At 43.0% G+C, this 25,962-nt stretch overlaps 2 protein-coding genes across 2 annotated transcripts; both read right to left on the bottom strand.

The window, feature by feature from the left end:
• Nucleotides 1-10,901: 10,901 nt before the first annotated feature.
• Nucleotides 10,902-12,632, bottom strand: LOC310747126 (putative olfactory receptor 2B8). The gene is made up of 2 exons (XM_083581461.1): nucleotides 12,558-12,632; nucleotides 10,902-12,138 (listed from the first exon to the last, which is right to left on the bottom strand). Exons 1-2 carry the CDS (start codon nucleotides 12,614-12,616, stop codon nucleotides 11,181-11,183), a joined length of 1,017 nt encoding a protein of 338 aa, XP_083437587.1. The 5' UTR covers nucleotides 12,617-12,632; the 3' UTR covers nucleotides 10,902-11,180.
• Nucleotides 12,633-17,154: 4,522 nt separating this feature from the next.
• On the bottom strand, nucleotides 17,155-21,270 carry LOC310747133 (olfactory receptor 2D2-like). Its single transcript, XM_083581484.1, has 3 exons — nucleotides 20,778-21,270; nucleotides 19,308-19,597; nucleotides 17,155-18,842 (listed from the first exon to the last, which is right to left on the bottom strand). Exons 2-3 carry the CDS (start codon nucleotides 19,324-19,326, stop codon nucleotides 17,887-17,889), a joined length of 975 nt encoding a protein of 324 aa, XP_083437610.1. The 5' UTR covers nucleotides 19,327-19,597; nucleotides 20,778-21,270; the 3' UTR covers nucleotides 17,155-17,886.
• Nucleotides 21,271-25,962: the final 4,692 nt, after the last annotated feature.

Below are 25,962 nucleotides of genomic sequence, written 5' to 3' on the forward strand. Positions count from 1 at the left end.
TACCACTTTAGCTAATGGGGCCTCCCGCTGCCGCTGCGCCACTGCCACGCGATTTCTGTTCTCATCCTGAAGCAAAGTTCTTAACCCGAGGTACTATTTTTGGGTTAGCGGAGTCTGTAACCTGAAGTGTCTGTAACCCGAGGTACCACCGTATAGGCATTCTAGGGTTGTCATGTTTTGAAGAGCAAAAAAGAGGACACATTTGCCGACTTCTACTTGTAACTATACGGGACGCGGGTGGTGCTGTGGGTAAAACCTCAGCGCCTAGGACTTGCCAATTGTCAGGTCGGCGGTTCCAATCCCCGCGGCGGGGTGCACTCCCGTTGCTCGGTCCCAGCGCCTGCCAACCTAGCAGTTCGAAAGCACCCCCGGGTGCAAGTAGATAAATAGGGACCGCTTACTAGCGGGAAGGTAAACGGCGTTTCCGTGTGCTGCGCTGGCTCGCCAGATGCAGCTTGTCATGCTGGCCACATGACCCGGAAGTGTCTGCGGACAGTGCTGGCTAGAGTCTGTCAAGACTGGCCCGTACAGGCAGGGGTACCTTTACCTTTACCTTTACTTGTAACTATGGATCACTAGGACAACTCTTATCATGAAAAAGAGGACATGTCCTGGGGAAAGAGGGCATATGGAAACCCTAGACAGCACCATCTTGATATGTGGACATGATTTAATGAAAGCTTTGTCAGGAGGCCTCTCTAAAGTATTACCAGTTTGCCATGCCAATACCAAACAAATATATGGCCTAAATGCTGAGACATTAACCAATTTCACTTCTATACAGGTACAACCCATTTCATGGTGTAATGATGTCTGTCAACCAGGTTATAGCAAGAGAAAGAAGGAAGGGAAGCCATTTTGCTGCTATGATTGCCTTCTATGTCCAGAAGGGAAGATTTCAAACCAGACAGGTAAGAGAAGTCATGCCCATATTATTTTTCCCTCTAGGACATAGTTTTACATTCGTGTTTACAGACCCCCATTTCCTTCATATTTAAAAGGAATAGTTCACATGAGTGGATAGAGTATAATATGGCAAGTGAATATGGCAAGTGTGCTCTCATGCACAGCACCTAATTTCACCAGGACAAAATGAAATCAAATGAAAATAATTGCAAAAAATCCAAACATCAGAATGGAGGTTATGCTAATTCTTTTTGTAATGTCTAATAAAAGTTTGGCGAAAAACTAGATAATTTTCTTAAAAAAATTAACCAAACTCCAGACATCTACCGAGCTTCAGGTTAACTTTTCCTGTCTTCATACCCCTAAATTCTGGATTCTTCTTAAATCTTTGCTTTGTGTAGATATTTTAAAAAAGAAAAAGTAACATTGCTTGAAAATTATGTGAACTGATTTTGAGTTAGCAGTTCTCATTCAGAGTTTTAAAGAGATGTTTCTGTAATGCACTGAATGCAAACTTCACTGCAATGAAAAAAATGTTTCTTTCCTTAGACATGGAGTACTGTTTGATGTGTTCAGATGGTCAATATCCAAACAAAGGCCAAGATTTATGCATTCCAAAGAATATCAGCTTCTTGTCCTTTGAAGAACCTTTGGGGATCACTTTAGCTGCTTTTACTCTTTCCCTTTCTTCCATCACAGCTTTGGTGCTGGCAATCTTCATTCAGCACAAAGACACTCCCATAGTCAAAGCCAACAACCGGAGCCTCACCTACACTCTCCTCATCTCCCTCCTGTTCTCCTTCCTCTGTGCTCTGCTATTCATTGGCCGACCTGAGAAAGTGATATGTCTGCTTCGACAAACCACTTTTGGCATAGTCTTCTCCGTTGCAATTTCATGTCTTTTGGCCAAAACCATTATTGTGGTGCTAGCTTTCATGGCCACCAAGCCAGGGTCCACTATGAGGAAATGGATAGGGAAAAGACTGGCTGCTTCTGTTGTTCTTTCCTGCTCCCTCATTCAAGCCACTCTTTGCACTGTGTGGCTAGCAACCTCTCCTCCATTCCTAGATGTAGATATGCACACAATGGCTGAAGAGATTGTTTTGGAATGTAATGAAGGATCTGCCATCTTGTTTTACTCTGTCCTAGGCTACATGGGTTTCTTGGCCACTGTCAGTTTCACAATAGCTTTCTTAGCCAGGAAGTTACCTGACAGTTTTAATGAAGCCAAATTTATCACCTTCAGCATGTTGGTCTTCTGCAGTGTTTGGGTGACCTTTGTCCCAACTTACCTTAGCACAAAAGGGAAATACATGGTGGCTGTGGAGATCTTCTCCATCTTGGCCTCTGGCGCTGGGTTACTCGGCTGCATTTTTGCCCCTAAATGCTATATCATTTTGATTAAACCTGAGTTGAACAACAGGGAGCTACTGGTGAGAAAAAATTCAGGCATTAGAAACTAATAACCCCTAATTGTGATATTAGTTATTGCTGGGCTTGAAATGCCTCCTGAACTTTGTAGCCCTATTCTGTTGATGTGAAAGGTTTTGAGGGAGAACCACTTCTTCTTTTCATCATGTACACAGTAAAGATAAAGATAGATTGTGTTAGCTATGCTTTATTGAATCTACATGCAATGTTTAAATCTTGGTAATGCACCCCATTTTTTTCAATCCAATTCAAATCATTGTTTCACATTATCATTTATAGCTGCCAATTAGTCCTTTTTAAAAAATTGATTTTTATTAGATTTTACAAAAATGAGTTTATAACAATACCAAATACATATCCATATAAAGAGATTTCTCTGAATCTCACGACACCTCCCATCCCTTCCATGTGAACATTTTCAACTACAGTGGTACCTCAGGTTACATACGCTTCAGGTTACATATGCTTCAGGTTACAGACTCCGCTAACCCAGAAATAGTACCTTGGGTTAAGAACTTTGCTTCAGGATGAGAACAGAAATTGTGCTCCGGTGGCACTGCAGCAGAAGGAGACCCCATCAGCTAAAGTGGTGCTTCAGGTTAAGAACAGTTTCAGGTTAAGAACGGACCTCCGGAACAAATTAAGTACTTAACCCGAGGTACCACTGTACATATTATTACATAATCTATATTTTATATCCATCCATATTGTCCATATTACCAGCTTCAAATTAGTCCTGATCTGCTGATAGGCACTGACTTCAAGCTTGCTGGTATTGGCTGAACTGCTGAGTTTTGGGTGAGGAGTTCCACATTGCGATCGACCCCTGATGAAAGCAAAACTAACACTGAGAAATGGAGCAAGTGTCACCATATATTTTAAGGACACCTCGCAGCCAAAGCCTTGGGTGCATGTTTACCACTTTCAAGGTGCCTAGCACCACTGGCTATGATGATTAGGAAGCACACCCTGATTTTATTCAGCCAGTCTCCTGTGGTTTATTTTATGAAAGGATCAAGAGGGCCAGACTTCCTCCAAGCACCTTATCCTTGTTCTCACACTACATAAGCTGAAATCAATTTCTCCAGCAGTGCAGATTTTCCAGGGAATATTTACTCATACTTTCCCTGTTTGCTACCGGAGCTACTGGTGGGCACATTTGTACTAATAGGCACCACACTTGGAGGTTCCTTTTGTCACTCTCAGCCCTGGGTGAGAAGTTGGGTACTTCTAAGGCTGTGTAGGTGCTACTGAACACATGGACATGCATTACAGATGTTTTTTTTTAAAAAAAGCAAGACATGGTTTAGCATGACATCTTCATGAAGACCCTGTTTTGCCTTTCCCCGTAAAAGTACTATGGTGTGGAGTTTGCCAAGATAGTTGGCTATCCACCAGGAAGGATACCAACTTACAACTTTATTCCGCAAAGCTGAAGAAAAACATGCCACCTTTTTCATTTTTTTTTTAATAGTATTTTTTATTGCGTTTCTTTCCAAATTTTGTACATTGCAAGCAAATGAGGAGTTTACAAGAAACCATTTTTTTTTTTTTTTTTTTTTTTATAACAAACCAATAAAAATCAAAACAAAAATAAATCCCGACTTGGACTTCCCCACCCCTTCCGATTCTGCGTTCTTTATATTAACCTTGTCAGCAATTTATTACCTTATGTCCTACCTTATTGTAACTTTTACATGTTATGTATCTAAATTCAATATATTATATCACAATTTTTATACCTTTAAAATAAACGTAACATGTTCAATTCATATTATCTCCTTTTCTCTTTTATCACTTGATTTACTATTTACTTAATCATGATTGCTAAAGCGTATCCTTTCCAAATCATGCACAATCTTAAGATTCATACAGTTTATAATACTTTTGCAGGTAGTCTTTAAACTTTTTCCAGTCCGCCTCAATTGTTTCTACATCCAAATCTCGGATTCTGCCGGTCAGTTCAGCTATCTCCATGTAGTCCATCAACTGCGTCTGCCATTCCTCCAGCGTGGGTAAATCTTGTATCTTCCAGTTCTTTGCAATGAGTATTCTTGCTGCTGTACTAGCATACATAAACAAAGCTCTGTCCTTCTTTAACACTTTCTGGTCCACCATGCCCAACAGGAAGGCCTCTGGTTTCTTGGGAAAGGTATACCTAAATACCTTTTTCAACTCATTATAAATCATTTCCCAGAAAGCCTTAACCTTTGGGCATGTCCACCAGAGGTGAAAGAAAGTCCCCTCTGCTTCCTTACACTTCCAACATTTATTGTCAGACAGGTGATGTATCTTAGCTAACTTGACTGGGGTCATGTACCACCGGTATATCATTTTCATAATGTTTTCCTTCAAGGCAGTACTTGCCGTGAATTTCATTCCGGTGTTCCATAACCTTTCCCAGTCTTCAAACATAATGTTGTGTCCAACATCCTGTGCCCATTTAATCATAGCAGATTTAACTGTCTCATCCTGTAAATTCCACATAAGCAGCAAGTTATACATTCTAGATAACAGCTTTGTCTTTGGTTCTAACAATTCTGTCTCTAGTTTCGACTTTTCCACCTGGAAACCAACTTTTTTATCCATTTTGAAAACCTCTTGAATTTGAGCATAATGTAGCCAATCTCGCACCTTATTTTTTAGTTTATCCTGGCTCTGCAACTTCCAATTGTCTCCAATTTTTTCAGTTAGTTCCCAATATTTCGGCCAGTAGGCCTCCATATTGGGTCTTTTTCGGGCCTTGGCCTCCACTGGTGATAACCACCTCGGAGTTTTACTCTCTAGTAAGTCTTTATATTTCATCCAGACTGCAAAAATTGCTTTTCTGACAATGTGGCTTTTAAACAATTTATGTGCTTTAACCTTGTCGTACCATAAGTATGCGTGCCAACCAAAAGCATTATTAAAACCTTCCAGATCTAGGACATCAGTGTTTTCCAACAAGAACCAATCTTTCAACCAGCAGAAGGCTGCAGCTTCATAGTACAACCTCAGGTCCGGCAGGGCAAACCCCCCTCTTTCTTTTGAATCTGTTAATATTTTGAACTTTATTCGGGGCTTTTTGCCCTGCCAGATAAATCTAGATATATCCTTCTGCCATTTTCCAAAGCAATCCACTCTGTCCACGATCTGTAAGGTTTGAAACAAAAATAACATTTTCGGCAACACATTCATTTTTATAGCTGCGATTCTTCCCAACAAGGAAAGTTTCAATCTTGACCAAATTTCTAAATCCTTTTTAACTTCCAACCAACATTTCTCATAATTATCCTTAAATAAATTCAAATTCTTGGAGGACAAATAGATCCCAAGGTATTTCACTTTTTTAACCACATTCAGCTCTGTTTCTCTCTGAAACCCCTCTATTTCTGTAATTGTTAAATTTTTGGTCAGAACCTTAGTTTTTTGTTTATTCAACCTAAATCCCGCCACCCGACCAAATTCAGATATAAGTTCAAGAACTTTTTTTGTACTGGATTCTGGCTCCTGCAGTGTCAAAACTAGGTCATCTGCAAAAGCTTTCAGTTTATATTGTTTCACTCCGACCTCTATCCCTTGTACCAACCGGTCCTCTCTGATCATATTCAGTAGCACCTCCAGGACTGAAATAAATAACAGAGGGGATAGAGGGCACCCTTGTCGTGTCCCTTTTTCAATTTTAAATTCCTCCGTCACCACATTGTTCACTATTAATTTAGCTTTTTGTTCTGAATAGATTGCATGTAATCCATTCTCAAACCCCCGTCCTACTCCCATCCCTTCCAAGTTCTTCTTCATAAACATCCAAGATATGTTGTCAAAAGCTTTCTCCGCATCAATAAAAATTAACACCGCCCTTGTGTTCCTGTTAGTCTGCAAAAGTTCTAAAATGTCAATGATGTTTCTAGTGTTCTCATATAAATGTCTACCAGGGAGAAAGCCTGCTTGGTCTTTATGAATTACTTCATTTAAAACTTTTTTAAGTCTATTTGCCAAAATGTCTGCAAATATTTTGTAATCCACATTTAGGAGTGAGATGGGACGGTAGTTTTTAAGCTGAGTCTTTTCAGATTCTGACTTAGGTATCAATGTGATGAAGGCTTCTTTCCACGTTTCTGGTGCCCTCTTCCCATCCATGATCTGGTTGCATACCTCCAACAAAGGTTGTATCAAATAGTCCTTCAGAACCTTATAATATTTGGAGGTAAGCCCATCCGGGCCTGGAGATTTGCCTAGTTGCATGTTCTGAATGGCACCTTCAATTTCCTGTGAGGTTATTGTAGAGTTCAAGATTGATCTTTTATCTTGAGTTATTTTTGATAGTCCATTTATCTTTAAAAATTGATCTATCTCTGATTCTTTCTGGGGCCCCTGTACATACAGTTCTTTGAAGTATCTGTGGAAACACTTCCTAATTTCTTCTGGTTTCTGTACTATCCTTCCATCAATCTCTAGATTTGTTATCGTATTTAGCTTTTGTCTTTTTTTCAGCTGCCAAGCTAGCAGCTTTCCACATTTATTTGCTGATTCAAAGGATCTTTGCTTCATCTGTTTTATTTTCCATTCAATCTCCTGATTGATCAATTTTGAGTATTCTGCTTGGTGGAATTTAATTTCTCTCAGCACCTCCTTGGACTTTGGTTTGGTTCTCAGTTTTTTCTCTCCTTGGTGTATTTTCTCCAGTATTTTGTCCTTCTTTCCTTTCCAGAGTTTTTTCTTAATTATATTCTGTTGTATCAGAAACCCTCTCATAACAGCTTTGCTTGCATCCCAAATCGTTCTTTTTTCAACTGTAGTATTCAGATTTATCTCAAAATAATCCTTTAATGTTTTTTGGGCCTTTTTCACAATCTCTTGATCTCTTAGTAGTGTGTCATTCATTCTCCATCTGAAGGAACCGGGTTGAGTTAATCTAAATTCTATTTTCAAGGCGTTGTGGTCGGAGCATGTTTTTGGGCAGATTTCCACCTTTTTAGTCTTAGGTGCCAGCCCCCTGGAAGTCCAGATTTGGTCGATCCTTGACCAGGACAGGTGGGCCTCAGAGAAAAAAGTTCCTTCTTTACCTAGGGGGTTCTTTGTCCTCCATATGTCGATCAAATCCAGATTGTCAGTCAATTCGAAAAAAGTTTTAGGCAGTCTGCCGTCTGATGTTAAGTTCTGGTTGTAAGACTTATCCATATGTGTAGACACCACTCCATTCATATCTCCCATCATTATGATGTTAGCATAATCCAGATAGTCCAGCAGCGTCTCATGCAGCTTCTTGAAAAATTCTAATTTCCCGTCATTTGGGGCATAAATTCCTAATATCAATATTTTTTCTCCTTGGGTTTGAATTTCAATTGCCAAAATTCTTCCTTGTTCATCCTTAAATAAAAATTTAGGTGTCAGGCTCTCCTTGGCATAAATCACCACTCCTCTTTTCTTTACTTTGTCAGACGAAATAAATTCTTGGCCTAGTCTTTTATTAACCAAAACCTTCCTGTGGAGCCTGGTCACATGGGTTTCTTGTAAGCAAATAATGTCCAATTGTTCTTTCTTCAATATGTGAAATAACCTCCTTCTTTTCTCCGGGGAATTTCCGCCATTTATATTCCAACTGAGTAGCCGCAGAGACATCCTGAACTATTCTGCCACACCTAGAGCGGTGTGTCTTCTTTCTCCTCTGGTTCCGAAGGTGCAGGTGTTGCTCCACCTGGGTTGAGTATAGGCCAATTAGCTGCTGCTTCTTTTTGGAGATCTTCTCCGTGGTCGTGCAGGAACTTTTGTAGGTCCTCTGGTGATCTTATTTTAACCTTCTTCTGTTTGTAAGTAAATGATAGCCCTTGTGGGGACTCCCACCTATAAGGAATTGTGTTGAGTCTCAGCAACTTAGCCAATTCTGAATAGGTGGCTCTCAAGTCCAATAACTGTTTAGGAATATCTCGGTAAATTTCCACCCTTTTCTCTTGTATCACAATTGAGTTTTTGAAATGTAGGCCTAGTATTTTGTCTCTCTCTTCCCTTGATCTCAAAGCTATTAAGCAGTCTCTGGACCTGTCTTTTCTTACTAATCTTCCCAACCGAAAAGCCGATACAATTTTGAAATCACTTTCTTCTTTTAAGTCCCAGAACTTTGTAAACTCTGTTGTCAAAAGTCCAATCAGATCTTCTTGTTCAATTTCTGGGACTGCCCTTAGCCTGAGGTTGGTCTCGCGATTTTTCAATTCCACCAACGAGAGATAGGTTTGTTGGTCCCCTATCTGTTTATGGAGAGGCTTGACTTCCGCTTTAACTTCCTCGACTTCTTTTTTAGCTGATGTTGCAATTTGAGCGGCTTCCCCTGCCAGTTTACGATTCTCTTCTGTTGCTCCTTGCAATTTTTCAATTGCTAGGTTATGTTGGGAAACCTGATCTGTCAATTTCTGGATCGAGGATGTTGCTTGATCAATTTTTATTGATTGGTTATCAATTTTTTGATTTATTGCTGACAATTGTTCCAAAACTTGTTTCAGTATTCCCTCAGCTCCTCCTGCTGCCATATCTTCCTCTTCAGATCTTTCAGGCTTTTCGGTTTCTACTTTTTGTGTCGCAAGCACAGCTGGAACTGATAATCTACGTCCCTGAGTTAAAGTTGTTTGCAAAAGCTGTGCTTGCTTTTTTGCTTTCTCTTTCTCCTTAGCTTCTTTAGCTTTGGCTGCTCTTGTCTTTCCTGTGCCACTCATCAGTCAATGTTCAAGGTCAAATGTTGTAGTCCCATGGGAAAGGCAAGCCCAAAATTAAAAACAGTCTATTGAGAGAAGATAAACAGAAAAACTTTTCCCAGGCCTCTATATTCCCAATGTCCTCTAGGGGGAGTGCCACCAAAGTTTTAGTAAGAAGAAGATAACTTTTCCGCCATTAAAGTCCCTTTGTTCCAACTTTAAAAACAATTTTAAAGGCAAATTAGTTCCAGCACACTAAGAAAAAAGTCCTGCAGAGCACTTTTAAACATGTAACAAAGTTCCAGCAAGGTGCCTGCAATTGTATCCACTTCAGCTAAGTAAGCTCAAAATTACACTCTCCAGTTACAAAAGTATCTGGAAGTTTGCAACAGTTCCGCAGTTTAAACAACTTTACCCGGCCACCCGGGAATTTGGGGTTAGAATCTTCCCTTGCCCCTTGGGGGACCGCTCCAGGTCAAATTTATGCTGTATTTATTCTTTAAAAGGAAAATTCAAGTGTGCACGAAAGTCCCAGTTTAAAGCTTTAAAGCTTCCCTGTTCACAGCGCTTTCCGCTCTTTAGACCGTCTGCTTTGATCTTGAAAGCAGTGCCGGAAGACGGACTTCCTCTTTCTCGTCTCCCGTTTTTAGCCAAATTTTCCAAATTAATTTGTAGGATCTTGGGTCCTTACTCACGGGTTTGATGTTTCAGCCCGATGTTTCTTGGAAGAAAGGTCAGCGCTCATCCGTGACAGCCGCGCGGCTTCGCCTCCGCAGAAAGAGCGATGAACCCACAGCACCGCTCCCCCTCCTTCACTCCGGAGCCCCTTACGGGGTTCCTTTTGTGATTTCGGGGTCGCTCCAGGTGCCCGCCGGGTCCCACGGCCACGGACTCACTCTGCCCGTGGTTTATCTTGATGGGTTGCCGCTGCGCCGTCGCGAACAACCCTTTTCTGCGGTGCCCCTCTTCAGAACTCGAAGAGGTCCGCCATCACGGTTTCGCGCCGCCTCCGGAAGCATCAACATGCCACCTTTTTCAGTTGGCAATACAAGATGGGGAAAATGTTGAAGAAGAAGAGGAGTTTGGATTTGATATCCCGCTTTATCACTACCCGAAGGAGTCTCAAAGCAGCTAACATTCTCCTTTCCCTTCCTCCCCCACAACAAACACTCTGTGAGGTGAGTGGGGCTGAGAGACTCTAAAGAAGTGTGACTAGCCCAAGGTCACCCAGCAGCTGCATGTGGAGGAGCGGAGACGCGAACCCGGTTCCCCAGATTACGAGTCTACCACTCTTAACCACTACACCACACTGGCTACTCTATGGACTAACTACTCTATGGAACTGGAAGCTTCTGTCTGCTTTTTGAACCTCCTTCTTTTGCCAACAGCCTGATTTAGAAATTCTGCCCAGTTTCATGCCATGTATAGAACTAGAAACTATGCAAAACTTTTCTTCTTTTATACCAGTGTCTTCCTTACTTTAAGGCCTCCTTGACTTGATGGCCTCTTCTTGATGGCCATTAAATAAGAGGCTGCCCTATACCAAGCCAGAACATTGGTTCATCAGACTCTGTACCGTCTACACTAACTGGTAATGGCTCTCCATTGTTTCAGATGGGGATCCTTCATAGCCCAGCTTTGAGATAAAGGTGTTGGGACCAATGACATTGTGCACCCCTCCCTCTAAGTCTCTTGTTATTACAAATAATTTGCTATAAAAAAACTTTTTATGCAATATTATAAACCTTTTTTCTTATTCCCCCGAGTCTGATCATTTACCTATCTATCTGTCATCTGCACAAGGTTTCCCAAACCTGGTATTCTCCAGATGTTTTGGACTTAAACTGCTATCATTCCTAATCATCAGCCATTCTGGCTGAGGCTGATGGGAGGTGGATTCCAAAACGCCATTGGGGAAGGCTCTCTACACGATACTGGCAGTAGCAATCCATGGTTCCAGACAGGAACCCAGCTGTAACTGGAAATACCAGAGACTGAACCTGGAATCTTGTGTATGCAAAACATGAACTACTATCTTTCCCTTCTTTGCCCAACAGACCGATAATTGGATTTCAAGGCTGAACAGAGAATTGATATGACATGTGAATGCCAGACGTAAAAATCAATCCCTCTCAGCCCTTGGATAACATCCAAGCCAAATAAGCAGGATGGCAACATTCATCCTTTCTTCTTCCAAGACACTCTTTGTAGCAATTTGGCCACTGCCCCGTGGACATCCTTGTTCCTCAAGGTATAAATGATAGGGTTGAGAAGTGGGGTGACCACAATGTAGAAGAAAGCAATTTTCTTGTCACTGTCTGGAGTTGTCCCTGACCTGGGTCTCATATACATAGAAATAACAGTGCCGTAGAACAAGGTGACCACTGCCAGGTGGGAAGCACATGTAGAGAAAGCTTTGCTCCGACCTGCAGCTGACTTCATTTGTAACACAGAAGACAGAATGAGTCCGTAAGAGGTCAGGATAACAGAAAGGGGCACTAGAAGGATAATCACAGCTGCTCCAAAAACGACAGCCTCCGTAACACGGGTGTCAGCACATGCAAGTTTCAACACTACTGGCATCTCACAAAAGAAGTGATTAATGAGGTTGGGGCCACAGAAGGGGAAGCGAAGAGTGCAAGCCACATTCATCAGGGAGAGCAGGAAGCCACCTGCCCAGGAGCCTGAGGAAAGCTGCAACTGGTGCCACTTATCCATGGCAACAGCGTAGACCAAGGGCTGGCAGATGGCCACATAGCGGTCATAAGCCATGGCACCAAGCAGAAGAGCTTCAGTGCTCCCCAGGGACAGCCCAAGGTACATCTGGGTCACACAACGGGCAAAGGAGATAGCTCCATTCCCAGACAAGAGATGAGCCAACATCTGGGGCACAGTGCAGGTGACATAACATATCTCCAGGCCAGAGAGTTGAGTCAGGAAGAAGTACATAGGTGTATGGAGGCGGGGGTCGGCCAGCACCAGCATGATGATAACCAGGTTCCCCAAAAAGGTAAATGAGTAGAATATGAGGATGACCACAAAGAGGAGAATCTGTGTCTTGCGGTGGTTGGAGAGCCCCACCAAGATGAACTCTGTGACGGAGGTGAGGTTCTCAGATTCCATTCTTGCCTCCTCCCTGTCAAGAAAGGACAAATGTAAGAGACCAGGCACAATGGGACAACCATAAACTATCATCTCTCCCACAAAGCAGAAGGTTCTAATATGTTTTTAAATAATACGTTTTATCATTGATGTTCTGTAATGTGTTTTTAATGTTGTACACTGCCTTGGGATCCTTGGGATAAAGGGTGGTATATAATTTGAAACTGAAACAACAACAACAACAACAACAACAACAACAACATCACAGGTGAATGCTCTTAGTTGTGAGGACCACCCCTCATTTGACTCTCAAATATTCTTAGGTATTATTCTTTTGCATGATGATTTAGATAGTTTAAGCTCCGTGCACCAAGGTACCATGTAATACAATTTGGACCATGATGCTGATTATGTGAAGAGAAAGATTTAGACTGCAATCCCAACCCCACTTACCTTGGAGTAATTCCTACTTTATTCTGTAGAGCTTGCATCTGAGTAGGCATGGCTAGCATTGCTCCTTTTATTATTTCAGTTGAAACATTTCAGGTAAACAAAAATACATAATAACAAACAAGACACCTATAACAAAACTTGAATGTACAATTAGTTCCAGCCCTGCTTCTAAATGCACATGAAGTATGGGGGGAAATATTGAAGATGAAGAAACAGCAATATGGAAGGTCAGCAAAGATAATGTATAGATTTTAAGTTACAGACCAAAAATCTTTAGATACAATACCAGTCCATAATGGACAGTGGAGATCTGGAGGAAGGACTGCTGCCTGTTTTCGCAGGGAGAAAAAACCTGAAAAATGGGAACCAAATAACTGGGAATTGTTTTAGATTTAACCCCTCTAAGCTGCCTATTATGTTCCATGGCACAGAGTGCATTTATCAGCTTCAGCTGGTGGCCCAGCTGTGTCCCTATCTGGGATAGGTGATAGCCTAACTTCTACCATCTATGCTCCGGGAACCTCTAGGTTAGATTACTGCAACATGTTATATGTGGGGCTGCCTCTGAAGATGGGTTGGAAACTTTAGATGGTGCAGAATTCAGCAGCCAGTGCTCACATGGGCAAGACTTATTCAGCATATAACGCCAATGCAAACATGTGTCCTTTTGGGGGTGGTGTATTTCCTTTCTTTTTTTCCACTGTGAGGTGTGAGTAGCCACTTAACAGTTTCTATTTTGGGGGGCCCTCCAGATTTAGGTAATCCAATTCCTGTTTTCATCTGTCCCTGGTTTCTTCCTTTCTAAAGCTGAACTCTGTTGTGCTTATCTTAGAGTAGATCTGCCTAAGATTGCTCTTCATAGCCTACTCATTCATATATATGTATATGATGTGTGGGGGGGGCACACACACACAAGCTGATTCAGTGGCTTGAAAGAAAAAGGGTGTTATCACCACTCTCATAATGTGCTGCCTGAGCACACTTTCCATAGTGATGGGGCTTCGAGTACTAAAGTACCGGGACAAGCATTAGCACATATACTGTACGTCTCTGTGGGTTTTATTTAATTTCATGGCTACATTGTTCCCTTTATAGTTCTCAGATTCCGAAGAGCCTTTACTCCCATGCCTGGGTCTATCTGGAGGGCCACAGGTTCCCTAACTCCGATTTAAAGGGTAGAATTGTGTCCTGAATTTTACTTCTAGAAATATGGCAACCCTACCACAACAGTCATCTAGTCCAACCCCTGACCTATCATGAAATGCTGGGGGAAAAACCTGTGCCAAAGCATTTGGCAAACTGTACCTCCAACTCAACAATTCTACCAAGGGTTCAGCTTACCTTCCTTTGTCCTCAGCCAGTCTGCACCTGCCTGCCTGCCCACTTAACAACCAGCCTAGCGGATTGCACCACCTGTCAGCTTCTTCCTTGAATGCAGAAGAGAGAAGGCTGGAACAAAACTGGAATTAGTTGGCTCTGCCTGTCATTGGCCCTGGCTCCATATACCATTGGCCTCCCTGCCTTTTGCCCTAAGAGTCTTAATGGGCACCAATCACCAGTTTCTCACATGGAAAAAGAGAAGTCAGAACAAAACAGGAATATGAGAAAATTCCAAAGTTAATTTCCTTGAGATTTGCACTGAGGCACGTTGTCTCTCTCACAAGAAGTGAAAATAAGCGAAAATTGAGAAACTGAATAGAAGGATATATTTTTAGAACCCTCCTGAAGGTGAAAACAAAAGGGAAGATGAAAAGTTGCATGTCCAAACAAAACATACACCCCCTTTCATTCAGCACTAATTGAAAGTAACAAGCTTTCAAGGTGGAAAATATTAACATTAGTGACATACCAAAGAATCATAGAATTGCAGAGTTAGAAGGGACCGCGAAAGTCTAACCCCCTGAAATGCAGGAATCTCAACTAGATCATATAAAACAGACTAGAATCATAGAATTCTGAAGCAGATAGTACTACCAAGCAGGTAAATTTCATCTTAAACAGTGAAATGAGTTTCTTTTCTCCCCTCAAAATAACAGAATATAATCTTACCTTCATGCTGTTCCCAGGTGTTCCTGGTGTGGTGAGTTTATGTTAAGTCGTACAACAGTTGGCTGAGTTAGGGTCAAGCTTCTAACGCCACATACAGAAGGTTCACAAAGATGGATATTGCAGTGTCAAGGGGCTATTGGTGGAGGTCTTCTCTGTGCTGCTTTGAAATGGATGCCTGTGGCACAATCGTGGTGGCCATACTTCTCATGGCTAATCCCTCCAATAGGAGGAGGCAGGGAACATCTAGATTTTACTAGCTTTAAAGTGGCAAGAACTGTCTGAAGATACTCTGATCTTTAAGTACACTGGGAGTCACAAACATATGTAGCACATACATCAGGGATGCTGCTGACCCTTAGCTGGTTGTCTGTTAGAGTCTCCGCTGGGAAGAGGTTGGAAGGAAATCGTGATGCCCAGATTTTTAAAGTAGAGTCCCTGAACTCTAGAGTTGGGAGAAAAGCTGCTTTGTATCAGGTTAGATCACTGGTCCATCAAATAACTGTGGTGTTGCAAATTTGATTGAAGCGTCTTCTACTGCCCTACCTGTGAGGTGTCTGCTCAAGTCTAGCATTGGCTATCTCGACTGGCAGCCAATCTCCAGACAGATGACCTATTGCCACTTAAAGGAGATGCTAGGGATCTTAGACCTGCAAGGCATGTGCCTTTCCACTAAACTCCTGCTTTCCAATCCATTTGGATAGGTGCCCCCCCAGCTTTTAATGCTTTAAATGGGAGAATGAAAATCATCTGGCTTGTTCAGCTGCCTATTCTAAGTGTTAGGTGGTGGCTGTTGTTGCTGTTTCCCCTTGAACACATCAAGAGACTGAGGATTCGGTATAATAATGAAGACTGTGAGTCTACTCCACAGAGACTCCTCAGATTCCTTTGGAGATTTCTTCAGGATTTGTAATAGTCCCTTCTCTCTTGGGCTGCAAGCAGTTAACATACAAAAATGGAAGAAGGCTCTTTGAAACAGGTAACAAAGATGGTGGAAATAAAGAAAGGCAGTAATGTACATTTTTTTAGCCTGCAAGTGAGGTTGTGCACATTCCAAAGCAGGAAAGCGTTTGAGTAAGGATCATTGTTTTTAAGCAAATTATGTTGCATGCATACTGAAAAGTATTCACAGTGCATTTCCTATGTTTTTCATATACAGAAATATTTAATAATTTCTTAGCAAATAGGGGAGGAGCATGAAGAGGAATAAATACATTATCCATAAGGATTCTCTTCTAATCAGGCAGAATCTTCAGCCTCATTTTCATACTTTTCATCTCTTTTGAACTACCAACCACCCAGTGAGGTAGATTAAGCTAAGAGTTAGGGCCTTACCAGACATCATTTTATGTCACATCCATGATGATTTGTGTTCATGAGGTTATTGGAGTGATCACATATGTCCCGCTTTCAATACCATTTGTGCCTGCCAAACTTTTATAACAGCCACACTTTCCATTCTGATCAGTGCACAACCCTTAACTTCCAGTCAGCAACTATAACATTTTATGCCTGGCTTGATTTTCCCCACTGATGTGGATATGAAGTATGAAACCAAATACTAGTTGTGTGAAAGGGTAGTGAAATATACTCAGAGTTGCAAAGTGATTTCATGCTCTTTATTCAGCTCATAGTGGTGAGGAGGAATGAAATGAAAGTCCCCTCAAAGTATCTGCTTTATATACATTATTTACACAATGGGCTGCACATGATTGGCTAATTCCAGAATTCTACTGTAAGCCAATCAGGTTGTGGATTCACTTCTATCTGGAGCATGATTGGGTGGTTCCTGCCAACCAATCATACTGCTGCATTGTTCTAGGACCAATCAGACTGCTGCATTCTGAATCCTATTGTTCTAGGACCAATCAGACTGCTGCCTTTTGGATCCTATTGTTCTAGGACCAATCAGACTGCTGCAGTTTGGATCCTATTGTTCTAGGACCAATCAGACTGCTGCAGTTTGGATCCTATTCAACTCAGTACATAACAGGTAGTGACCCTTTAAGCCTGGCAAAAAACACAGAAAACCACACCTGTCAATGTGAAGAAGTTTATTAGGTTCCAAAAGGGAATTGGGAGAATGATGCTTTAAGAATATAAAGAAAACAATTTACTTCATGTCTACCTATCCTATTGCAGTGCCTTACAAACAGGCTACTGGTCTCCTCGCAAGAAACAAAAGCAGCATTGCCTGTCAGATGAAGGTTGAGGGACAAGTGGCAGTGTTGGCAGCAGTCCATCTTTTAAGGGTTCTTGACCCAGCCAGGTAGGCTCTGATTGACAGATAGCATTTAAAGGACTGCCACATCCATCAGGGAGAAGTTTTGCAGAAAGCTTTACCAAACCTGGTGCTCTCCAATTCCCTTACCACTGGATATGTTGATAGAACATATCTATGTTTTGGACTCCAAAACATCGGAAGCGTGGTAGGTTGGGGAAGGCTGCTCTAAGCCATACTGGCAGTAGCTCTCAAGGGTTCCAGCTGTGACTGGAAATACCCGGGGTTGAACTTGTGTGTTGAAAACATGAGCTACTGCCACTGTGCTAATATCCTTCCATTCTTTGCCCAACACTTCCCAAAGAGCAGAGGTTGGAGTATGCTATCATCCCAGAAAAGGTCCCCAACTTGGGATATAAGCCATCATACCTGAGGCCACTATCTGGAATTCAAGGCTGAACAGAGGTTTGATACGTTGTTTTAATGCAACACTTAAGAATCAGACCAAAGCATCCCTTGAATAACATTGAAGCTAAATAAGCAGAACATCAACAGCCATACTGTTTTCTTCCAAGACCCTCTTTTCAGCATTTTGGCCACTACCCCATGGACATCCCTGTTTCTCAGGATGTAAATGATTGGGTTGAGAAGCGATGGCAATTTTCTTGTCATGATTTGGAGTTGTCCCTGACCAGGATCTCATATACATAAAGATTGGCCATTGGACTGACCCAGTAAAAGCCAAATCCCATTCCCCATCTCATTCTGCTGGATATACATATCCATCCTTAGATTGTGTCATCAGTTCTGCCCCAGCTGTAATTAAGGTCTATTTGAGTCTTTCCATTCTAATCTACTCCTCTGGGATGAGAGCTGGATCTGGCAAACGGAGGCAGTGGTACAAATTTCAATTCCAAATTTTCTGAGAATCAAATGCAATGGCAATAAGATGGTCTTATTGGTTTACCCGACAGCTTCCCCATTTTGCAAATAGTCCCATGTGCCCCAAAAGGCAACTGGCAGCTCCTAGTCAACATGACCACTTAAGCAAGGTGGTGACACTCATTTGTGTTTCAAACCCCATCTTTGCAGAACCTTAGCTGCTGCCCTATGGACATCCTTGTTCCTAAGGGTGTAAATGATAGGATTGAGCAGGGGGCTGACCAAAATATAAAACACTGCAATTTTCTTGTCAAAATCAGAGGCTGTGCCCAACCCAGGTCTCATGTACATAGTGATGACAGTGCCATAAAACACGGTGACAACCATCAAATGAGAGGTGCATGTTGAGAAGGCCTTTTGCCTGCCAGAGCTTGACTGCATTTTCAGTACAGTGGACAAAATGAGCCCATATGAGGTCAAAATAACTGAAAGAGGGCCCAGGAGGATGATAGCAGCTGTCATGAAAACTACAAACTCAGTGATGTGAGTGTTGGCACATGCAAGTTTCAGCACCACAGGTAGCTCACAGATGAAGTGGTTGACACGATTGGGGCCACAGAAAAGGTGGCTGAAAGTGCAGCCCACATTGATTGTTGCAAGAAGGATGCCTACCAGCCAGGAAACCAAAGCCAGTTGCAGTTGGCGCCACCTGCCCATGAGGATGGCATAAAGCAAGGGGTGGCAAATGGCCAAGTAACGGTCATAGGCCATGGCACCTAGCAAAACACATTCAGTGCCACCCAGGGTCAATACCAGGTGCATCTGGAGTGCACAACATGTTAAAGAAATGGCACCATTTCTGGTCAGGAGGTTGAACAGCATCTGGGGCAAGGTGCTGGTGACATAACATATCTCCACCCCTGCAAGGTGAGTCAGGAAGAAGTACATGGGTGTGTGGAGGTGAGAGTCAGTCCGAACAAGCATGATGATCACCAGGTTCCCCGCAATGGTAAGCAAATAGATGTTGAGGACAACCACAAAGAGCAAAATCTGGGTCTTGCGGTGGCTGGTGAGTCCCACCAAGATGAATTCAGTAATAGAAGTGAGGTTCTCAGCCTCCATTCTGGCTTCTCCCCCTACATTGATGGATAGAATAAGCAAGGAGAAGTTAGGATGAATGCAGTCATTTTCTTAAAAAAACAAAACCAAACCAGAGATGGTGTAGTTTTTTCTCCCAACACATACTTGGTTTCACCAGGAACCAACAGTATTCATCCCCACTATCAACCTGAGCCTGTACTAGTTTAAAGAGCAGGTGCAATTTCTGGAAACAGATACTATTGTGAGACTATGTAATGGACTTATAGAGTGGTACTTTGGTTCTCAAACTTGATCTGTTCCGGAAGTCCATTCCAAAACCAAAGCATTCCAAAACCAAGGAGCGCTTTCCCAAAGAAAGTAATGCAAAATGGATTAATCAGTTCCAGATTTTTAAAAACAATCCCTAAAACAGCAATTTAACATGAATTTTACTATCAAACGATCCATAAAATGAAAGACAGTATCGTACATAGATGATAAAAATTATTTTTTTTTCTTACCTGCACTGATGATAGTCATTGTTTGGATGGGTGGTTTTTAAAATCCATTTCCACAGTCACACAATCAGTCAACCAGTAGCTAAACTGGGTTTCACACAGTCACAAAAACAAATTAACTGAAAAAGTCTCAAAGGCAAAACTGCAAAATAAATAGCAAAAACAAAAGCGCCAAACCTAATCCATTCCGAATGTCAGTTTGACTTCTGAAATGTTCAAAAACCAAAGCGCAGCTTCTGATTGGTGCAGTTCCCCCGAAACAATAGCTGACAGCCGCATTGGATGTTCGGCTTCTGAAAAACATTCGAAAACCGGAACACTTAATTCTGGGTTTTTGGTGTTTGAAAACCAAGGTACCACTGTAACGACCACTTTATATTGGAAACTTTCTTATTGAAAGTCTGTAATATTTTTATGAATCCAGCTTCCACCCAGAACACACCACAAAATCCATTGTCTACAGGTAAGTCCTGCAATACAACAGCATCTATCCTGACCCTTCAGACAGAGATTCACAACAGGATTTACACCAGACATTTCTTAGACAGCAGTACCAACCTAAGAACATGAAAAACAAATTAAAAAGAAAGACTGAAATAATCAGTCTGCTATAAGAGAGACCTACAGTGGTACCTCGGGTTACAGACGCTTCAGGTTACAGATGCTTCAGGTTACAGACTCCGCTAACTTTGCTTCAGGATAAGAACAGAAATCGTGCAGCGGCAGCGAGAGGTCCCATTAGCTAAAGTGGTACCTCAGGTTAAGAACAGTTTCAGGTTAAGAATGGACCTCCAGAACAAATTAAGTTCTTAACCCGAGGTACCACTGTAATAGATGAAGTCACATGACACCACTTGATGTCACTTATAGCTCTCAGCTAAAACTTCTTTGATATATATCACCTATAGTTGGGGTAGCCAACATGGTGCCCTCCGTATGTTGCTGGGCTCCAGTTCCCATCAGCCTTAGTGAGCATGGCCAATGGTCAGGAATGCTGGGTGTTCTAGTCCAACAAATGGAGGGCATTACATTGGCTTCCCCAGAGCTACAGGATGTGTGGCTCATCCTGGACAATATTACTTCCCTCTCTGTCTTAGGTCAAGTGTGGGGAACTTTTGGCCCTCCAGATGTTGTTGAATTATATGAGCCCCAGAAAACATGGCCATTGGTCAGGGATGATGAGAGTCATGGTTCAGCAACATCTGGAGGGCCAAAGGTTTCTTCACACCTGACCTAAAGAACACAAGTTCATCCCAACCACCAAAACTGGGAGTGGGAAACATTTATATCCTGCCTTTCCAAAAAGATCAATGTGGTTTAATGAAGAAACAAAAACAACATGTCTATACATAAAGAATACAGTAAAGATACAATCACAATGTAATAAATCATGAAAACGTTATTACATAACAGAAGATACAAGGAAGCGAAGTCAAAAACGTAAGAAGAGCAGTAAAAATTCATTAGTCTCACCTTACTAACAACTGACGACTATCCAACAAAGGGAAGTGTCTACACCATGTGAGAGAAGCATCAAGGAAAAGGAAAAGTGGAGCTCTCTGGGTAGGGAATTCCAAAGTCTGCTTGTGATCACATCTAGGCTTCTGATGAAAGGGGTGTTCACACTGCAGTTAAAAGAGCAAAAATCATGTTGTTCTTGTTCTTCTTGTGCCTCCGTGGGTGAAGTCAAACTGCTGGAGAATCATAGCACCTGCTGTGGCTGGTAACTCGCAACTGCTGCTTCCTGCATTGTTTTTCTGTGTTAGCAGTGCCAAAGAGACCTCCTGGGGCACAAGCCCAGGCAGTGTGTATGGAGGTCCTGGACTGCCCAGACTAGAAGACCCCCCATTTTCTTGTCCTTGTTGATGTGGTCCAAAGGAAGCAGAGCAATACATTTAGCACCAGCTAGGCTGCAGGAGTTGCCAGAAGGAGGCATACAAGGCACCTGGTCATCCAGCCGTCTTATGGACTCCACTCCAAATTTCTGCAGGCTTTACTCCTTAGCCTTTACTTCTCTCAAAGATTTACTCCTGAAGTCTTTCTCAGGAATGATGCTCCTCCTGGCCAATCAGGGAGCGGGTCCTCCCGCTTCCTGATTGGCCGAAAGGCAAACCTCACGCCATTGGCCGAGGAGGAGGCGCCACAGGAGGACTGAGGACTCAAGGTCGGAGACGCGGGGACTGAAGAGAAGCTGCCGTGCGGTAAGTGCACGGAGGGGGGGACCCAGCTCAAAGCAAGCGGGCCACGGAAAAATTATCAAACATTTACCGGTCCGCGGAGATAAAAAGTTTGGGGAGCACTGCCCTAGATGAGCTGCCTTCCCAGACTGACAAGCCCCATCTGCCCCTTCTTTGCCTCTGCTGCAAGTGCAGTGTTTTCTTGACCATTGGAACCACAATTGGTCTTGTATGTTCAATCCACCAGAGCCTGTCTTCAAGTGCAGGGGAAGCCCCTAATGCACTGAGGGTATGAGACCCATCGGCTATCCTCATCTGTTATAGCCAGCCAGTTGAATCCATTCCTGGGTTGTAGCCACTGTCACAGGTGGGAACTGAGTGCAAGGTGGAGACCAAAGGTAGACAAACTACCCCAGAAGGAACACGACGTGTCCCCCCACCTCCCCTAACACCCCTCCACTAACACCCCATGCACCCTAAAAGCATGTGACAGTCCACATTTCCAGTGAGTTCCATCTTATAGACTGAGATGGAAAGAAATGGCTTTCTGCTGAATTGGATGAATAGGCAATCTAGCCTAGCAATCTTTCCATCTTTGACTAGCAACAGCTGTCCATGACCTCAGGTAGATGTCTTTCTATTACCGGAGATCCTTTAATGCCAGATGCATTGGACATGCAAAACATGTGCTCTTACACTTAAGCTACCTGTATAGGGCTCCGCCAACTAATTTTTGATGATCTCCGTGGTTAGACAAAACCACCTGCTCCATCTGCCTATATTTATGGTATCAGAAGATGAACACCATCCTTGCTCCCCCCCCCCTGCAATTTATCAAAGGTCTGAGGTCCCAGTGAAAAAATAAAGATGTTTATTTTACTCTGCAGATCCTGCAATCCCCTTGGTGGTTTCCTGTGGATCATTAACAGCTTGTTGTTTCTTGCGCCTTCTGGGTCCCAAAGCAATTAACATAGCAAAATGCGGAGGGGGAAAACATTCTTCAAACTTTTCAACACAGAAAGTTGTGATGAAGAACGTAACACACAATTCATTCATCCGTTGATCTGTACGCCACTTTCCTGCAAAATTGTGCCTAAAGCAGATCAATTAGTATAACCATTCATATTAGGAATGTATAGGGGAAATCATAATATCAATAAGTATGAAAACAAAATGAATTCATACAGTATTATATGAAACAGTACAATGCAAACAAAACAATAGAAACATGCTAACCTAATTTAGCAATTCAAAAGCAAATATGAAAGAGAATAATGCCTAATATAAATAAAATAGTAATATATGAGTCTGGGAGGGAGGGGTCCACCATTCCAAAAATACATTCTATAGAGAGTCACCACAAATTACTTACCTGCGTGGGATGGTAGCCACACCCCTCACTTTTAGGAGCCATCTTCCCAGCTTTCCCCTGGATCTCCTCTCACAATCACTTTCCCCGTCCATACCTGTTCATGAGCCATGTTTGTGCACTATTCATGTGTACAGCAATTTGGGAGTCACTCGGGAGCAGAGCCGCACATTTAGCCCTGCAACTAACATTACTTGTTGAACTACAACTCCTATCACCCCTAGCTAGCAAGGCCAGAACTCAGGGATGATGGGATATGTAGTCCAACAACACCTGGGGACCCACAGGTTGAGAACCGCTGCCCTAGAGCTTCCTACTAAGCTCACTTTTCACCATCCCAACTCCATTTCTGGAGCCAGTTTTCTCTTACATTATATAGCCCCATTTCACACCCTTGTTTTCACTCCCATGCCTCCTCCCATCTCCTTTGGTGCAATCCCACTTATACCAAACCCTCTGGTGATCTCTTCCATGGTTGATGATCTTCAGTAGCCTAGGAACAAAGGAGAAAGCTATTTCCTTGTTCTGCTGGATCTCTCAGTGGCTTTTGATACCATTGAGCATGGTATCCTTCTGGATTGTCTAGAGGAGTTGGGAGCTGCAGGCACTGTTATGCAGTGGTTCTGCTCCTTCCTCCTGGACCACATCTAGAAAGTGATGTTGGGGGATGAGTATTTGGATCCTTGGGTGTTCACTTGTGGAGTGCCTCAGGGCTCTGTCCTCTCCCCCATGCTTTTCAACATCTATATGAAGCCGTTTGGATAGATCATCAGGGGGGTTGGGATGGGTGTTCACCTGTATGCAGATGATACCCAGTTCTACCTCTCCTTTAAAACAGAACCAATGAATGTCCTATGTGAGTGTCTGTAGGTGGTTAGAGGACGGATGGTGGTTAATGGGCTTTGAAGACACTCAAACTCAGAACACAAGGGGAAAACGTGCCAAGAGGAAGCCACGCTTGGCAAATCCACACCGTGATCAATTTCCACCCAGAAACCAATGTCCCCACTGTGGAAGGACGTAAGGATCCAGAACTGAAATCCACAGTCACTTACGGACTCATTGTTAAAACCGTGTTTATGGAAGACAATCTCAGCTGGGGCTGCATGCAGACGAACGAGAGCCAGTGAAAGGGCTCTTGCTTTGGAGTAAGATCTGCCCCTCCCTGCCTTCTCTCTTTCACAGAAACACAGATTCTGGAATGGCAGCTGCTTGCATCTCTTCTCTGATATACTTCCAATAGTCTTCTCTCTATGCACACGAGTGCTTGTTATGGTTATCTGACTAAATGTTCATTGGGCACTTTAGAGATATAGATTCCCCCCCACCTCTCATTTGCACATTCACATTGTCTTGGGGAAGTGGAGAAATGTGGGGAACATAAGGTGGCTTACTCTCCAGCTCCAGGGCCTGGCCAATCAGTCATCCAGCCCTGCAAAAATCCAGCTTCTCCTGAGGCAGCAGATGGAGAGAACTCAATCAATTATGGGGGAAAGAATACAGATATGGTGTTGAGTTTCCACACCTTTTAGTTGTAAAGTCCTTTGGGCACACATAAAAATGCACCAAACAAAAGCATAATTTGGACCTGTTGTGTGTTCAGTCCTTTAAACCTTCCCCTTAAATAAATTCAGACAAGACTCAAATTTTGGTTTGGTTTTTGGCAGAATTTTTGCCACAACTTTATTGATTACAGCACATGAGTGGTTACATAGGCTCTGGTTCAACTAGCTCCCTGCACAGTTGCAGGTAGCGCTGACCCAGGGCACCAGCATAGATCAGCCTAGGGTGAACACCTGGATAAGCCTAAGGCCAAGAACAGGCTATCTCCACCACCCAGATGTCCCCCTGGACTCAGGCACGGGCACAACCCCCTCTCAGGGGTTAACCAAACCATCGAGTCCCTGGAACAGGTGTGAGTGGTTGGTGGCGAGCGCGGTGCTCGTGTGGTGGATAGGCTCTGGTTCAGGTGATAGGGATGGGAGAACGCTCTCGCCATCCCTATGTGAAATCACATAGGGATGGCGAGAGCGTTCTCCCATCCCTATCACCTGAACCAGAGCCTATCCACCACACGAGCACTGCGCTTGCCACCAACCACTCACACCTGCAACCAATCCCCGCTGACATGGAGGTCAGCCACAAATCATTCCCAATTACAGACAGATGAACCCCATCAAGCCTCTAAAGGGATGCATCACAGAAGGTAATGCCTGGGTGACGGATCACCATCCCGCCCAAGGCCAGAACCTTCTTGACCACGGTGCTCTGGAAGCACCTCCTGGCCCTCTCGGTGGCAGCTGGGCATCAGCTACCACACCACATGCATCACTTCAACAACTGCGACCAAAAAGTTTTGAGTCTAGCAAGAGCTGCCTTCAACTCTTCCAAGTCCTCCTGCATGTGGGTCCGCAGGCTCAAGCGGGAGCTTCTGGCTAATCGTTCTCGCCCAGCTGCACCACCATCGTGAATTTATTTAGGGGGGAGGTCTCTGGACGCAAAAGCTGGGTTTTCCTCAAGAAAACCAATAGCTCTCTGGAGGGCCTCATCCATCGCCCATGCTTGAGGGTCACCAATGCTGTACTCTAGTCTTCTGCTGTACTACCTAGGCTTATGAACATCTTACCTACTGTCCCCCCCCCCAGCCACATCCTGAAATTCCCTCCTTTGCTGATTCCCCTACTTCACTCCACTGAACCACAAGACTGAAGTCAGCTTGTTAACTCTTTTGCTAGTCTGTGTCAAAGATTCAGTTTTAATGGGTGGCAGGTAGATGCCTCTTTACTTAATGAGTGCAACTCACACAACATTCACCTGTAACTAGAAAAATATTCAATGTTTGATACAGGAGACGAGTGGCTAAATAAAGTATGTGACCAATTGACCAATATGATTCAAGTGAGAGAAGGCAGACAGGGTTATGATCAGTTTGTTGAAAAAATAATTATTATTATTGTATATTGGGGTAGTAAGGTGCAGGAAAATATAAATCCATATGCATTGCTGGGAGGCTTTGAGATTGCATGCTACACTCAATTTAGTGAACTTCATTGGAAAACAAATTATAACAGTATTTTTTTCCACTCTTTTTTCCTCCCCTCCCCCCACCTTA

This window comes from Podarcis filfolensis (assembly GCF_964270895.1).
Source record: "Podarcis filfolensis genome assembly, chromosome: 13".
NCBI lineage: Eukaryota > Metazoa > Chordata > Lepidosauria > Squamata > Lacertidae > Podarcis > Podarcis filfolensis.